Source organism: Dryobates pubescens, chromosome 1 (assembly GCF_014839835.1).
Source record: "Dryobates pubescens isolate bDryPub1 chromosome 1, bDryPub1.pri, whole genome shotgun sequence".
NCBI classification, from domain to species: Eukaryota; Metazoa; Chordata; class Aves; order Piciformes; family Picidae; genus Dryobates; species Dryobates pubescens.
Window position 1 is genome coordinate 21,360,953 of NC_071612.1, and position 15,529 is coordinate 21,376,481.

Below are 15,529 nucleotides of genomic sequence, written 5' to 3' on the forward strand. Positions count from 1 at the left end.
GTGATGGGTGGTCACATCCAGTCCCCTAACACAGGGGCTTGGGAAGGGCTGTGTCTCTCAGAGGACCTTCCTATGGTTCTCTGGGTGCCAGCCCTGAGTGTGCCCTGCCCACAGGCAGACGTGGTGGAGGGCAGCCTGATGGGCTTCCCAGGCGAGCGTGGCCCTGCCGGACCCAAGGGAGTGAAGGTCAGCCAAGGGCCACTGAACCGGGGACAATGGGATGAGCTGGGCTGGGGCTATGGGTGGTGGTGGGGCAGGTGTCCTCAGGGAAGAAGTGGGGGCTGATGGCATCTGTTTTCACCCTGACACAGGGTGAGCCAGGAGCCGATGGCGAGAGGGGACCCAAAGGAGATAAGGTCTGCGGTTGTAAGTCTCCTGCTGCCAATGTGGCACCACATGGAGCAAAGCCCTGGGCAGGGTCACTGCTGGGGGCACCCCTCTTTGGGTGTTATCAGGCCCTGGAGGGAAACAGGAAGGTCCTTGCCTGTCCTACAGCCCAGTGTCTGTCCTGTCCCCACTGCAGGGCGATGGTGGCTCACGGGGAGAGCGAGGGGAGCCTGGTGAGAAGGGCAGGGATGGTGCCCCCGTGAGTACCACAATCCCCCCACCTGGTGCTGGCCCCAGACTCCAACCTGGCACTAACCTTGTCTCTGTCTCTTGCTCCAGGGCCTCCCGGGTGAGAGAGGGCTGGCTGGCCCCGAGGGAAAGCCGGTGAGTGGGGACGTGGTGGTGGGATGTGAGCTGGGATGTGGAGGAGGTGCTGTGGTCCCACACCAGCCACCACCCGCACCAGCAGGAACAGTTACAGCTTGTTTACCTCCCTTCCCCACCAGCACCAGGCCCACAGGGCTTTATGTGGCCTCCTGTCCCACTCCCTCAAAGCACCCAGAGTTGGGTAGCACACACCAGAAATGGGCATCATGCCTTGGGGGGCGGCAGGACTGCTTTGAGGTCGCAGGTTCCCACTCACCCCTGGCTCTGATGTGGTTCTTTGCAGGGCTTGCCAGGCTTCCCCGGCGTGCTGGGACGTCCGGTAGGTGTCTGTGACCCCCCCATGCCACTGTGCCCTGCTGACTCAGCATGCACCTGGGGACTTCTAGCTGTGGGGGCCATGCCTTGGTGGGTGTTTTGCCCCAGGCATTATGCCAAGATCTGGCCAGGCTTGTCCTCACTTGGTGTGGGTGCTTACCAGAGCCACTGCCACTGTCTGGGTCTCATCTTCCAGGGCACAGCCCATGCACCCAGTGGGGAAAACCCACTCCTGCAGTGACCCCATTTCTTCTTCTCCTTAGGGCAACCAGGGAGACCCAGGACCCCCAGGACCTCCAGTAAGGAGCCACCCTGTGTTACATGCAGGGGATTGTCATGCAAGGGAGACATCTGCCCTGACTGACATCCCCCTTGCATGACAGCCACCTCAGGGAGCAGGAGTGGGATGGCAATGCTGGGACTGCATTGCCCCCTCTCTGAGCTGTGCCACCAGCAAAGCCTACCCTGATATATTGTCCCTTTGTCCCTCACAGGGCAGCACTGGCCCACCAGGCACTCAAGGGCCAGCTGGGACCAAGGTATGGCATTGGCATCAGCATTGCCACATCCAACCTGGAAGAGGAAAGCAGTGATTTGCCAGATTTTGGGGCTGGTGGGAGGACTACATCTGAGGATATTGTGGGATGAAGGAACATTTCGGTCTGGGTCCTTTCTTGGATCCAGGCAGCACTGGGGAACAGCCCCATGGAGGGTACAGGGATGTGGTGGCCAGTAGATCAGGGTGGTGGGACTGACACGGGCACTCTCTTCACAGGGTGAGCCAGGGGAGCCTGGCTCTGGCATCCGGGTAAGCACCTGCACCCCCCACTCCCAGCACTCTCTTGCCCGGCTCAAAGCCATCCCAACCCACCAAAACTGGCCAGCCCTGCTGCTCTGCACCTTCCTTCAGGAGCAGCTGAGGTGCCATCTGTGCCAGGGCAGCACAGTGTCCCCTCTTTGATGTGGCTGTTTCCATTGCAGGGTTTGCCTGGTCCCCAGGGTAGCATGGGGCTGCCTGGCCCCACCGGCCCCCCTGGTCCAGGGGTAGGTGTCCATAGCCCACTCCAACCTGCGCCCTGGTTGTTCTTGGTGCCCTAGCTGCCACTTGATTTCTACCCATGCCTCTCCTGCAGGGTCCACCAGGTGTCCCAGGACTGCCAGGACAAGTGGTGAGTGTGTCATCCCTGTCCTGCCCAGTGGCCATCAGTGTGGGTGCTCAGTGCCCCTTGAGGGGGGGCTGCAGGTTCCCTGTGCCCCAGCTCCTCTCTTACTGCCTTCAGGGGGAGAGTGGGAAGCCAGGTGTGCCCGGCAGGGATGGTGTGCCAGGGAAGGATGGTGAGGCTGGGATGCCTGGAAAGATGGTACGTTGCTGCTCACCCCACCCTGTGCTGGCAGGATCCCCACGGGGCTCTGCCTGGGCTATCTGCTATTGAGGCTGAGGGCTGTGCTGCTTGATCCAGGGTATGCCAGGACCTTCAGGCCCTGCAGGTCCCAAGGGAGAGCCAGGGGATGTTGGAGCCCCGGGACAGGTAAGTACAGAGCTGCTGGGAACTTCCCCAGCATTCCCAGACTGGGATGAGAGGGAGCATCCCTATCCAGCTTTGCTCACCTGTGGCCTCTCTCCCCTCTGCTCCAGGCCATTGCTGGCCCTCCCGGTGCCAAAGGTGAGAAGGTAAGGAGCCAGGGTACAAGGCAGGGCAACCTCCACCTCTGAGTGCTGCCAAAGCCCCCAGGGCAGGCAGGGGTCTGCAGGGTGTTAGTGCCTGCTGTGGGCACCCCTGATCACACATGTGCCACTGCAGGGTGAACCGGCACTGCTGAAGGATCTGCTGCTGGGAGAACCTGTGAGTTGGCCCCATTAATCTCATCCCCTCCTCATTAACCTAATTTCCCCTGCCACTACCACCTCACACCTTCTAGGGGGTGAGCCAGCCCTGTGGCCACTCTGCTCCCCTAATGTTGCTCTCCCCTGCTAGGGCTCCAAGGGTGACAGAGGCTTACCTGGCCCCAAGGGTGAGAAGGTGAGCACTGCCCTGGAGGACTGGTGGGAAGGCAGCCATGGGGCTCTGCATCTGCCTGCCCATGGCAGGAGGGTGTCTGGCTGCAGCCGTTCCCTCTTCACATTGTCTCCCAACCCTGCTTTTTGCTTGTTTCTCCCTGTCAGGGAGAGCCAGGAGGATTTGGAGAGCCAGGGGATCCTGGGGAAGATGTGAGTAGGAGGGCCAGGGTGTTGGTGCTGGGGGCAACAGATACTGTCAGGTGGGACCTGTGCCCCTGCTACTCACCACACAGCTCTTTCTGATGGCTTGGTGTCTTCACAGGGAGCAAAGGGGTCCTCTGGAGCCAAAGGAGAGAAAGTAAGTGTCCATGGGTTCCAGGCAGTGGGTGCTTCCCAGCTGCCTGGGGCAAATCTGAGTGGCAGGTTGCCCTCAGCAAACCTGTGCCCATCAGCCAGGGCACACACTGTGTGCTCTGCCACCACACAGGGATCACCAGGTGTCGGTGTGCGGGGACCTCCAGGACAAGATGGGCCTCCAGGGCTGAAGGTAAGCCGTGCCTCCATCCATGTCACCCTGGCTTCCACCGTGTCCCTGCACCTGGGTGCTGCCCTGGTTCAGCTGGTCATGAAAGAAGCATGATCCTGAAGGCTGTTTCTCTGGGCCCTGTCTTTTTCCTCCCTGCTGCAGGGTGACATTGGCTTGCCAGGACCGCCAGGACCTCCAGGTTTAGCAGGCATTGCTGGGACACCAGGACAGCCAGGCCTGAGAGGGGATAATGGGCAGCCTGGCCCACCAGGTGCCCCCGGAGAGAGGGTAAAGGCTATGGCCAGTGGTCTCTCTGAACCCTCAGACAGTGCCAGCTGGTTCCCTTGCAAGCTCCAATGACCCCTAGCCGTGGCCCCTGCTTGCTCACAATGTTTCTCTGCCAGGGAATGATTGGCTTTCCAGGGAGAGACGGCACCCCTGGACCACCAGGACCTGCAGGACCCCCTGGGCCAGCTGTGAGTAGGGGGCTTCAATGCCACAGCATGCCTGAAGGGTGCAGGCTCTGCCCTGTCTCTCTCACCAGCTTGGGCAGTGTGATGGGGACCTACCCTGCACCTCCCAACCCCACACCCTGAGGCTGGGAGTTGCCAGGGGCTCTGGCACAAGACAGGACCTACTGTGAGAGCCCCAGGGATGGTTGGTGGAGCACCTGGCGCTGCCTTCCTCCTGTGGTTCATTCACCCCTCTCTTTTCTTTTAGGGCATACAAGGGGCCTCTGGCCTGAAGGGTGACAAGGTAGGATAGGGGCAGCACTACAGCATGAGGCATGTGAGGGCCACCGCTTTGAGGGGTGTCCCTACTGCAGCCACCCCTGAGTGATGCTGAAACCACTCTGGATGATGACACATAGGAGCCTGCTCTGTGTTGGGCTCTTGGGGTGGTGGTGGGGTGACCCCTGGCATGGGGCAGACATGGCATGGCTGGGAGGAGCAGTGGGCAGCAAGGACAGGGACAAGCTCTTGCCTTACTCTTGCAGGGTGCCCCTGGGGCTGGGCTGCCAGGAGCCAGAGGCGAGCGTGGAGACCCGGGTCCACGGGTAGGTACCACAGCGCTCCCTCTGCATCCTCACCATCAGCCACCCAGGTCCCCACCACCAGCAATGGGAAATTCCACTGTGCCAGCCCTAAGGGGACAGGGAGCCTGCACCATGCCTGCCCCCAGGGTAGGGTGACACAGGAGGGTCCTCCCATCCCAGGCTCCTTTCTCACATCCCTTTCCTCTTGCAGGGCGAAGATGGACGCCCAGGACCAGAAGGCGATCGAGGGCCAGCTGTAAGTAGCCCCCAGTCCTGCCTGCACCCCCAGTCCTGCCTGCACCCCCAGTCCTGCCTGCACCCCCAGCCAGGCCCCTCCCTGACCACTCTTCTCCTGTCTCCCACAGGGCTTGCCTGGGAACCGGGGGGAGCGTGGGGACAAGGTAAGGGACCCTGCAGGCTGGAGATGCAGGGTGGGGTCCTCAGGGAGGTGTTTCCTGCTCCCTGCTGTGCACCTCCGCAGTGTCTCACCATCTCCCCTTCCTCTTAGGGAGATGTTGGGGCTCCAGGGCCCAAAGGAGACAAGGTGAGTCCCTGGGACTGGGGCAGTGGGAGGAAGGACAGCAACATTGGCTCACCCTCCTCACTCCTCCTCTCCCCCTCAACCTTGGGTGTGCAGGGTGATACTGTGGTGGTGGAGGGGCCTGCTGGAGCTCGAGGCAGCAAGGGAGAGCCGGTAAGAGATATTCCCTGCCCCACTCTGCATTGTCCTTCTTGGCATGATGTGCAGGGGGTGTCTTGTGCATCCCTTTCCCCAAGGGCCTGCCCATCTTGCTTCTGCCCTAGGGCAATTCTCAGCCCTAGGGATTTGATCCTGCACACTTTCTCCTGAGCTGCACAGCCCAGCCCCTCACACACCTCTGCCTGCCAGAAGAGCTGGTAGTGCTTCTTGCAGCAAAGGGACCCTCATTCACAGAGCATGTTGTGTCCTTTCCTTTAGCCACTCTACAAAGCCCTGTGTCCCTGTCCTGGGGCATCTCTCCTCCCCACCCCAAAGTGCATCTGTTTATCTGAACATCTCCCTGTCCCCTGACCCCTTCCTATGTTCCATTCTCTGCAGGGTGAGCGTGGCCTGAAGGGCATGGAAGGGGACAAGGGCGACAAGGGGGAGCAAGGCATGCCTGGAGAGAAGGTACAGGGCTTGAGGGGGTGTCTGTAGAGCTGGAATGTGCTGAATTTGGGACCATGGAGGGTTGCAGACAGGGCAATGGACAGAAGGACCAGGACACGATGGCATCCCTGCACCCCATGTCTTGGTGCTTGTGGGCACTCTGGCATGGTGTTTGACACCATGGCAAGGGGAGCTGTCAGAGCTGGCCTTGGAAGCCACCATGGCCATGCTGTGGCCAGACTTCCCCCTCCTTCCCTGTGTCCATCTGGGTTTCTGCTTGCAGGGGATGAGGGGCGAGCAAGGTGAGAAGGGCTCCACGGGCTTCCCTGGGGCACGTGGCCCTGGTGGGCAGAAGGTAAAGCACTGGGCACCCCTCGCCACTGGCGGGGTGCTGGGGCCATGCTGGGGGTACCATCCCCTTTGCCTGACCTGACTGATGCCTTTGCCTTCCTCAGGGAGAGGTCGGAGTGTCAGGAGAGCCTGGTGAGCCGGTGAGGAGCTGCGTCTCAGCGCCGCTACCACCCCCAGGGGGCAGGAGCACATCCTCTTCACACTGTGTTCTCTGCAGGGACAGCCTGGCCGCGATGGCATCCCTGGAGCCCGGGGAGAGAAAGGGGACATAGGACCTCTGGGCATGCGTGGCCCCAAGGTGAGCTGGTCCCTCTGCCCACCAGCGCTCTCCAGGCTGGGGCTGACAGCTCAGCAGGGTTCTGACTCCCCTCCTTACCCTCGCAGGGTGACCGGGGCATGAAAGGAGCCTGTGGCCTCGATGGGGACAAGGGTGAGAAGGTGAGTGGGTGCCCACTGGGTGCTGCAGGAGCTTGGATGGGGCCTGGAGGCTGGTGGCCCTTTGGATCCCCTCTGCCAGCCAGTGCCAGCAGGGAGATGGCTGAGGCCAGAGCACGGGATCGCCTCCTCTGCCTGTAGCTCTGGGGCGAGCATTGAGGAACACAGGACTGACCTCCCTGCCTCTCTCCTGCCTGCTGTAGGGAGAGCCAGGGATCCCGGGGCGCTCAGGGCTGCCGGGGAGGAAAGGCGAGCCGGTAAGCACCGTGCGGGTGCTGAGCAGGGACGGGGAGGTGCAGCCGGCGGCTGACAGACGTCTGCTTTGTCCTCCAGGGAGAGCTGGGGCTGTCGGGACCACCAGGCATCCCTGGGAAGGAGGGGCTCATGGGGCCCAAGGTACGTCAGGGCAGCGTTGGGAAAAGCTGTGTTTGCACTTAAGCTCCCCGGCTGCCTGTCCCCTGCCGTCTGCTCCTTCCTCTTTGCAGGGTGACCGAGGATTCGATGGGCAGCAGGGAGCCAAAGGAGACCAGGGGGAGAAAGGAGACCGGGTAAGCAGGCTGCAAAGGGATGGTGTGCATCACACTGTGATGCTTTTACCAGGATCCAGCCATGATTCAAAGCACATTGGAGTCTTCTGCTCCCTGAAGAGCCATCCAGCACTGCTCTAAATGATGTTGCTACACTACAAGTGACAACAAATCCCTGCTCCACAAGAAGGCTCCAGTGTCGGTGCTTTTGGGATGCCCAGATGTGGGATTGGAGGATGCTTATGGTGGCTGCTGTGGGGCCAAGGTCTCCAACAACCCTGGCCTGACACTCTGCTCTCCTGCTCTCCTGCAGGGTGCCCCAGGAATTATAGGTGGCCCTGGTCCTCGGGGCATTGATGGTGCTCCTGGTCCCCCTGGACCTCCAGGGAATGTTGGCCCACGAGGTCCCGAGGGCATGCAGGGCCAGAAGGTGAGTCCTCACCATGGGTGGCCCTGTCCCTGGAGTGGGTCAAGATTTGGTGGCATCCGGAGCCATGCCCCAGTTTCTGTCCCTGCCCTTCCAGCTCACTGGCTTTGAGGTCCTCCTTTGTGTCCTCCTGCCCAGGGGATGGGAGCCTGGGGAGGTGGAATCTTGCTTGTCTTGGGGCTATGCTGGACCCATCCCACCCCAGAAGTCCACAGGGTGAGGGGATGGGTAAAGCAGCACATCCAAGGAACTGAGGTGAGCAGAGAGGCTGCAGAGCCAGATAACAAGAACTTATCCTTTGCAGGGGGAGAGAGGCCCCCCTGGACAGTCAGTGCCAGGGGCCCGTGGTGTGCCTGGCATTCCTGGTGAGAGAGGAGAGCAGGTGGGTGAGCAGATGCCTGGCCCTAGGTGAGCGAGCCCCAACCTGGCACAGCCTCCCACTTCCCCTCTGCTTGTTCCTAGGGCAGTCCTGGCACCCAGGGATTCCGTGGGGAGAAAGGGGAGCCAGGCATGAGGGTAAGGATCTGGGAGGAGCTGGCACGGGCTCCTGGTGTTCAGGTCTCCAGGGTGGACTGGAGCCCTGGTCCCATCCCACCCTGAGGGAGGGGCTTCCCCCATCTCCGGGCTCTCCTCTGGCACATGGGCCTTGCACCATTTGCCGTTGCACTTTGTGTCCTTTGTGTGCCTGGCAGGAGGAGGAGATCCGTGCCTTTGTCAGGCAGGAGATGAGCCAGCACTGTGGTGAGCATCCCTTACTGATGTTGTGGGACTGGGGGTCTGGTGGGGGTCTGGCCTTGCTGCCCCTGACCCCTTGTCCTCTCTCTCCTGCAGCCTGCGGGGGGCACTTCCCACGGCGTCTGGATTCACGTGAGCACTCAGGTTGCAGCTCTCCCTACCCTGCCCTGTGCATGTGGCATTGAAGGGATTCGGGCACCCTGGTGTGCCTGGGTTTGGGTAGGCTGGAGGCAGCTGGGAATGCTCCTGGAGCCCCTCAGTCAGGTATCAGCATGAGACCATGCACAGGAAGAAGGGATGATGTGTGCAGAAGTGATGGTGAAGGAGAGATCCCCACAAGCAGCTGACTTGAGTTGGTGCCAACAGGATCTAGGTGTTTGCAGGGTCTGCCAATTAAGTAGGGACCATGTGAACTGCACCACATCCATGCCTGGGTGGAGAAGCTGGACCAGGCAGCCTTGCAGGGGCCAGGATGGCTGAAAGGGAGGGTGAGCTGGAGGGACAGGGGCAAAGCATGGACTGAGATGAAGTGAGTGCTTTCTCTCCAAGGAGGCTGGGGGGCTCAGGCCAGAAGCAGCCACCCCTCTACCCAGGGAGGAGGAAGAATTGTCCGCCAGGAGAGGGAGCATGGCCAGACAGGTGATGCAGAGCTCCAAGGACATAGAAGACGTGGTCCCGTGGGCATGTGTCCCTCCCCATGCTGATTGTCATCCCTATCCCATCCTGCTGGGCTCCCAGTGGGCATTGTCTCGCTGGGCAACAGCTCCTCCTGCTATTGCCTCCTCTGGGAGTCCCTGGCAGACCTCATCTGCAGACCCTGGTCCCCCATCCCTGCCCATGTATCCCAGCAGGCTGCAGCAGGTGCAGTGCTGGGTTGCTCCCCACCTGCTAGAGGTGGTTTCCACATGGGAGGCACTGTGTGAAGCCCCAGACCCCACTGGCTCCTCCCTGATGCCTTTGTTGTGTCCCTTCTTGCAGGGCTCTTCCCCACTGCCAGCACAGTCCCTGTGCTCAAGTTGTCACATGCTGAGGAAGAGGAAGGTGAGTATCATCTCTATGCTTTAAGTCCCCATCCCTCCTTTTCACCTGCTCCATGTGTGTGGCCAGTCATATCCCTGCCTTCAGTTTTCAGGGGATGATCCATCAGTGGCAGTGCTGCTGGTCCCGGGGGGATGGTTAACAAAAGAATGAGAAGAGCAGAAGGCAGCAGGGAGTGTGTGCATGTGTGTGTGCATGCAGCATGCATGGGTGTGTGCAGCAGGGAGTGTGTGCATGTGTGTGTGCATGCAGCATGCACGGGTGTGTGCAGCAGGGAGTGTGTGCATGTGTGTGTGCATGCAGCATGCACGGGTGTGTGCAGCAGGGAGTGTGTGCATGGGTGTGTGCATGCAGCATGCACGGGTGTGTGCAGCAGGGAGTGTGTGCATGGGTGTGTGCATGCAGCATGCACGGGTGTGTGCAGCAGGGAGTGTGTGCATGTGTGTGTGCATGCAGCATGCATGGGTGTGTGCAGCAGGGAGTGTGTGCATGTGTGTGTGCATGCAGCATGCATGGGTGTGTGCAGCAGGGAGTGTGTGCATGTGTGTGTGCATGCAGCATGCACAGGTGTGTGCAGCAGGGAGTGTGTGCATGTGTGTGTGCATGCAGCATGCACGGGTGTGTGCAGCAGGGAGTGTGTGCATGTGTGTGTGCATGCAGCATGCACGGGTGTGTGCAGCAGGGAGTGTGTGCATGGGTGTGTGCATGCAGCATGCACGGGTGTGTGCAGCAGGGAGTGTGTGCATGTGTGTGTGCATGCAGCATGCACAGGTGTGTGCAGCAGGGAGTGTGTGCATGTGTGTGTGCATGCAGCATGCACGGGTGTGTGCAGCAGGGAGTGTGTGCATGTGTGTGTGCATGCAGCATGCACGGGTGTGTGCAGCAGGGAGTGTGTGCATGTGTGTGTGCATGCAGCATGCACAGTTGTGTGCAGCAGGGAGTGTGTGCATGTGTGTGTGCATGCAGCATGCACAGGTGTGTGCAGCAGGGAGTGTGTGCATGTGTGTGTGCATGCAGCATGCACGGGTGTGTGCAGCAGGGAGTGTGTGCATGTGTGTGTGCATGCAGCGTGCACAGGTGTGTGCAGCAGGGAGTGTGTGCATGTGTGTGTGCATGCAGCATGCACAGTTGTGTGCAGCAGGGAGTGTGTGCATGTGTGTGTGCATGCAGCATGCATGGGTGTGTGCAGCAGGGAGTGTGTGCATGTGTGTGTGCATGCAGCATGCACGGGTGTGTGCAGCAGGGAGTGTGTGCACGTGTGTGTGCATGCAGCGTGCACGGGTGTGTGCAGCAGGGAGTGTGTGCATGCAGCATGCACGGGTGTGTGCAGCAGGGAGTGTGTGCATGTGTGTGTGCATGCAGCATGCACGGGTGTGTGCAGCAGGGAGTGTGTGCATGTGTGTGTGCATGCAGCATGCACGGGTGTGTGCAGCAGGCAGTGTGTGCATGTGTGTGTGCATGCAGCATGCACGGGTGTGTGCAGCAGGGAGTGTGTGCATGTGTGTGTGCATGCAGCATGTACGGGTGTGTGCAGCAGGGAGTGTGTGCATGTGTGTGTGCATGCAGCATGCACGGGTGTGTGCAGCAGGGAGTGTGTGCATGTGTGTGTGCATGCAGCATGCACAGGTGTGTGCAGCAGGGAGTGTGTGCATGTGTGTGTGCATGCAGCATGCACAGGTGTGTGCAGCAGGGAGTGTGTGCATGTGTGTGTGCATGCAGCATGCACGGGTGTGTGCAGCAGGGAGTGTGTGCATCTGTGTGTGCATGCAGCATGCACGGGTGTGTGCAGCAGGGAGTGTGTGCTGTGTGCCTGCAGGATGTGCAGGGCAGGGCCTGTGGCTGGGGACAGCAGGGCAGAGGGGATGGTGTAGCAGGCAAGGGCTGCTGCTGATGGCCAGTGCTGTCTCCCAGGGCAGGACAGGCAGATCCTGCTTGACACCGATGACCTTGAGTACGACAGTGAGTATGAGGAGGAGGAGGACTATGATGAGGTTCTGGACGTGGAGCACTTGGAGCATCCTGCAGTGGGTGGTGAGCTTTGCCACACCTGCCTGGCACAGGGGATGGCACTACGGGATGTGGCCACAGGGCTACCTGGGCTTTGCTGGGGTGATGTTTCCACATCTCACCTGGCAGTGGGGTCCCTGTGCCCTCTGGCAGGGAGGATTTGGGATTTGCAGCCCTCTCACTGTCACCCAGGCGGGCGGTGTGGTCCCCATCACAGTGCTGTGCACACCTCGTGCTCTGTACCCCTAATGAAGCCTTCACCAGCTGTGATGGGTGGTGTGCTGGGCTGCTGGGACCTGCTGCCCCTGTGTCAGGTTTCCTGTGCTACTGTGTCACGGGCTGCAGGAGGGGATCCTAAAATCCCTAGCAGAGCAGGGAAGGCCTGGTGGTGGCAGCAGCAGTATGTGGAGTGTCCCTCCAGCACCCTTCCAAGGGATGCTGTAGTTGTGTTCCTGTGCCACCTCTCTTCGAGCTCTGCCTCCAGCCTTTGCTGGGATAGGGCTTGCCCAAAGGGGCATCTCCTGCCCTAACTCCCAGCACTTGGGAACGGCACAGAGAGGTTCCATCCAGCCAAATCATGCCCATGCTCAGCAGGGAGTCATCCCCTGCATACCCCTTCATGGGGTTTCTCCTCTGACCAATGGGTTAGGCTGCCTCCAGCACCGGTGGGCTGCTGGCTCCTGCCTGCCCTCATCATCACGGCTTGCCCCCTGCAGCCGAGCCCTGCAGCCTGCCGCTGGAGGAGGGGGACTGCCAGCGCTACACGCTGCGGTGGTACTACAACCAAAGAGCCTCCGAGTGCCGGCCCTTCGTCTACAGCGGCTGCCAGGGCAACCCCAACCGCTTCGACAGCAAGGAGGAGTGCGAGCTGCACTGTGGGCAGCGCCCAGGGGCAGGTGGGCATGGCTGCTGGCACTGGCAGGCCTGGCAGCATTTCCAGCCAGCGACGCAGGCTTGGCCAGTGCAAAGCCAGGGGGACAACGCCGGTCCTCTGCTCTGACACCACCTCACTTCTCCCCACAGGTGCCCGTGACGTGGCTGGTGGCAAGGTGGGAAGGCAGCCAAAGGTGTAGGCACGGGCAGTGTCTCAGCAGGCAGAGCTGCCCAGCAGCTCGGCCCAGCGGCTGCCCTGGCCAGGGCTGGGCTGCCCACGGTGGTGGAGGCCTCGTGCCCACCAGCCCTGAGAAGGAACCTGGTGCTATTTCTAATGTGTCTTTTTGCTGCTCATGGGGTTTTCCTTTCATGTCAGTTTTATTGCCCATTAAGGTGAAATATCAAACAGGAAACCACCTCCAAGGCTCTTAACCCGTTTCCCTACCTGGAGGTTTCCTGGGCTGTTCCCAGCTTGATTTTTAACTTATTCTTTGCAATGGGATGATGCTTGTCCCCATGCCCCATCTCTGGCAGCCCAGGAGTGGAGCTGGGACCTACCATGGTTGGCTCCCCTCATCTCAGACCCTCCTCCCCTTCCCTGCCCCTGTGGACCCCTAACCTTCCCCTGCTCCCTTTCTCTGCTGGGGCACACTGCCTGTGTCCCTGGACAAGGTAGTGCCTCCATACACAGCATCCCTCACCCCCCATCCTGCAAACAGCTCCATCTGAATAAATTTCACCTTTACCACAACTGGGGCCCAGTTCCCCTTTTGTGGCTGCTATGGTTTGGCAAAGACCTGATGGGGGGACTTGAGTCTTTCTCTATGATCTACCCTTCAGCTCACATGCCTGCCAGCAGCACCTCTGTCTTTAATCCGGGGGGGCTCACCTGCACCCTCCAGCCCATCTAGGAAACCCTGAGGATGGTGCTGTGTTAGAGGAGGTTCCTGCTCGCCTACACTCACCCTCAAAGCCTTTGTGAGAAATGATGTCAGCTCCCGGGGTCAGCAGCTCCCTCCAGCCCCAGGTCCAAGTGAAGACATTGTCTCCACTGAGTCAGTGCCCAGGGGCATGTGGGCTGCTGAGTGGGCTGTGTGGCACTCATACACACTACTGCTTTCTGTGTATATCTGTATACAGGGAATGTATATGTGTACCAGTGTTGGGGGGGTGCCTGATATTAAAGCTGCATTCATGGGGAGATGCCACATTTCTTTGCGCACCACTGGAGATGGTCTTTGGGGACAGCTCTTGAGCCAAGTGTGCCCCCTTCCCATCCTAGCTGGGATGCCCTTCCCAGCTGCTTGTTGCTAGAAGCACCAGCTGTGGCTCCTCACAACCCCAGGGACCCCAGTGCCCAGCCCTGTACCCAGCATGTGCCCAGCTGACACAAGCCAGGCCGTGATCCCCTGTTGGGCTGTGACGTGTCAGCACGTGGGGCTGTGTGGCTGCGGGGCTGCATGATGTGCTGGTTGAATCAGTTCTGCTAGCTAATTTTGGCTGCCAAGGGTGAGTTCCTGACTGCCCCTGGGAGAAGGAACAGTGCTGGCATTATTTCCTGTCCTTGTCACAGCCAATGACCTGGTGACCATGGGGGTGGGCAAGACCCCCAGCAGTCTGAGCCCCAGCACCAGATGCCCTGGCTCCTAGCCCTGTGTGAGCCACCCCAGGTTCCTGGAATCCCCTCCAAATATAGCTGATGGAGCTGTGGGGGGCACATTCACACCCACAGCCCAGGATGATTTCATCTGCTATTAGGCAAAATGTATTAATAACCTCACCCCCTCCCGCATGTCATCATCACCCCCTTTGTGGGCCAGAGGTGGAGCTGTGGGCAGGATAAGAGCCAGGGCTTGGCAGGGAGCAGGGCAGACCCCCAGCTCGTGGTCCCCACATCCCAGGAGCATTGCCTTAACATCACGGGAACAAGGACCTGCTGAAAATGGTGAGGCTGTACCCTCTGGGGGTGCTTTCCACGGGGCTTATATCCGGGAAATGCATTGCAGGGAGTTGGATGCTTTCCATTGTCTGCTTCCCAGTGAATTCCCACATCTGCCTGCCTGCTCCAGTACTTTCCAGAGGGTTTCACCTTGGAGATGGGTTACAGGAGGTTGGATGCCTTTCACTGCCCTCATTACAGCTGGGAAGACCCCACTGGTTGACTGATTCAGGGGACAGGCATCCATAGAGCAGGATTTGTGCAGGGGTGCTTATGCAGCTGCTCTGACCCCACCCTGTGGCACAGCACCCTGCATTGTCCGGGGACCTCCCTGGGACCAGGGTGGGACATGGGGCCGAGGAAGATGCTGAGGCTCAGCACAATTCAGTGCACAGGGCAGGACTTGTGCCCTTGCCACACCACTGCCACTACCCGGCTGTGTATTTTAGGCTGTGACATGTGTCCTTCCTAGCAGGGTGGCTTTTGCCCCAGAGAGCCCAGCAGCCCCGTAGGGGACAGCAGCCTCTGGGGAAGTCTTGAGAGGAGGAAAGCCCCACAGCCTGCCTGGCCCTGAAACCCTGGGCATATCACACTTCCCTGGCCAAAGGACAGGTCTGGGTGGAGTAGCAGCTGTGGTCCCCAGGCAGCCACCCCCTCCAGGCGGCAATGCCCCTTCCCCTTGGTTGCAAAAGGCTGGAGGTGGGGCATCTGGCCAGGGGCTGTGGGAAACAACGAGAACACCCATCTGCTTCAGCTTCCCTTGTCTTCTTCAGCCTCCCAAAACTCCCTCTGCCATGCAAGAAGGTGAGCCCCCCACTGCTGGACATAGCCTGCTGGTGTGGGGAGTAGAGGGGCTCTGAGTGTGGCACTCTGGTGGTGACACACCCTGCTGAGGGGCTCTGGAACCATGGTAGTACAATGCAGGCGATGCTCAATGTGTGCTTCCTGTAGGTGCTCCCAGCTGCGCTACACTGCAGGATGCTGCTGACCTGCCTGGTGATCCTTGTGGTGCCAGTGAAAGCCTGGAAGGGGCCAAGCCATGAGAGACTTCCACTGGCATCTAGAGCCGGGGATGGAGGCAAGCTGATGGGGCAGGAAACCACCGGAGCTAATAGGATGCTGCAAGATCCTCCTGAAATGATGAGGAACGACCATGGCTCTGGGGAAGGGTCTCAACTGAACACAGCCAGCCTGCTGCTGCTAGAGGAGTCAGCAAGAAAAGCATTGTCCTGGCCAGCTAGCCCAGCCACCAAGAGACCTGCTCCCAGAAAAAAGGCAAGAAAGGTGTCCCTCTCACTTGATGTCCCTACCCAAGTACTGAAAATAATGATTGACCTGGCAAGAGAGAAGGAGCTGCAGGCCAAGGCAGCTGCAAACGCTGAGCTGATGGCCCGTCTTGGGCGCAGGAAATAAACATCATCTTGCTGGGACACTGCTTCTTGGACAGGGCTGGAGAGGTCAGTAGGGCTGCTGAGGGG

At 60.1% G+C, this 15,529-nt stretch overlaps 1 protein-coding gene and 1 long non-coding RNA gene across 2 annotated transcripts in view; both read left to right on the plus strand.

Moving 5' to 3' along the window:
• COL7A1 (collagen type VII alpha 1 chain) overlaps positions 1-12,239 on the plus strand; it is a 30,018-nt gene extending 17,779 nt beyond the window's left edge. Inside the window, exons 70-106 of the mRNA XM_054172303.1 lie at positions 115-186; positions 312-356; positions 524-586; positions 667-711; positions 998-1,033; positions 1,293-1,328; positions 1,524-1,568; positions 1,805-1,837; positions 2,011-2,073; positions 2,128-2,198; positions 2,490-2,558; positions 2,666-2,693; positions 2,832-2,873; positions 3,006-3,050; positions 3,717-3,842; positions 4,275-4,310; positions 4,802-4,846; positions 4,956-4,991; positions 5,099-5,134; positions 5,228-5,284; positions 5,669-5,740; positions 6,003-6,074; positions 6,175-6,210; positions 6,288-6,368; positions 6,455-6,508; positions 6,709-6,762; positions 6,839-6,901; positions 6,991-7,053; positions 7,346-7,462; positions 7,764-7,841; positions 7,922-7,975; positions 8,152-8,200; positions 8,291-8,338; positions 8,744-8,833; positions 9,173-9,235; positions 11,144-11,263; positions 11,956-12,239. Of these exons, the coding sequence (XP_054028278.1) occupies positions 115-186; positions 312-356; positions 524-586; positions 667-711; positions 998-1,033; positions 1,293-1,328; positions 1,524-1,568; positions 1,805-1,837; positions 2,011-2,073; positions 2,128-2,198; positions 2,490-2,558; positions 2,666-2,693; positions 2,832-2,873; positions 3,006-3,050; positions 3,717-3,842; positions 4,275-4,310; positions 4,802-4,846; positions 4,956-4,991; positions 5,099-5,134; positions 5,228-5,284; positions 5,669-5,740; positions 6,003-6,074; positions 6,175-6,210; positions 6,288-6,368; positions 6,455-6,508; positions 6,709-6,762; positions 6,839-6,901; positions 6,991-7,053; positions 7,346-7,462; positions 7,764-7,841; positions 7,922-7,975; positions 8,152-8,200; positions 8,291-8,338; positions 8,744-8,833; positions 9,173-9,235; positions 11,144-11,263; positions 11,956-12,239 (2,427 nt within the window). The remainder of the gene's footprint in view (positions 1-114; positions 187-311; positions 357-523; positions 587-666; positions 712-997; positions 1,034-1,292; positions 1,329-1,523; positions 1,569-1,804; positions 1,838-2,010; positions 2,074-2,127; positions 2,199-2,489; positions 2,559-2,665; positions 2,694-2,831; positions 2,874-3,005; positions 3,051-3,716; positions 3,843-4,274; positions 4,311-4,801; positions 4,847-4,955; positions 4,992-5,098; positions 5,135-5,227; positions 5,285-5,668; positions 5,741-6,002; positions 6,075-6,174; positions 6,211-6,287; positions 6,369-6,454; positions 6,509-6,708; positions 6,763-6,838; positions 6,902-6,990; positions 7,054-7,345; positions 7,463-7,763; positions 7,842-7,921; positions 7,976-8,151; positions 8,201-8,290; positions 8,339-8,743; positions 8,834-9,172; positions 9,236-11,143; positions 11,264-11,955) is intronic.
• Positions 3,006-3,576, plus strand: LOC128897300 (uncharacterized). Its single transcript, XR_008462311.1, has 4 exons — positions 3,006-3,050; positions 3,194-3,238; positions 3,351-3,386; positions 3,516-3,576. It is a non-coding gene; the product is annotated as an uncharacterized LOC128897300 (long non-coding RNA).
• Positions 12,240-15,529: the final 3,290 nt, after the last annotated feature.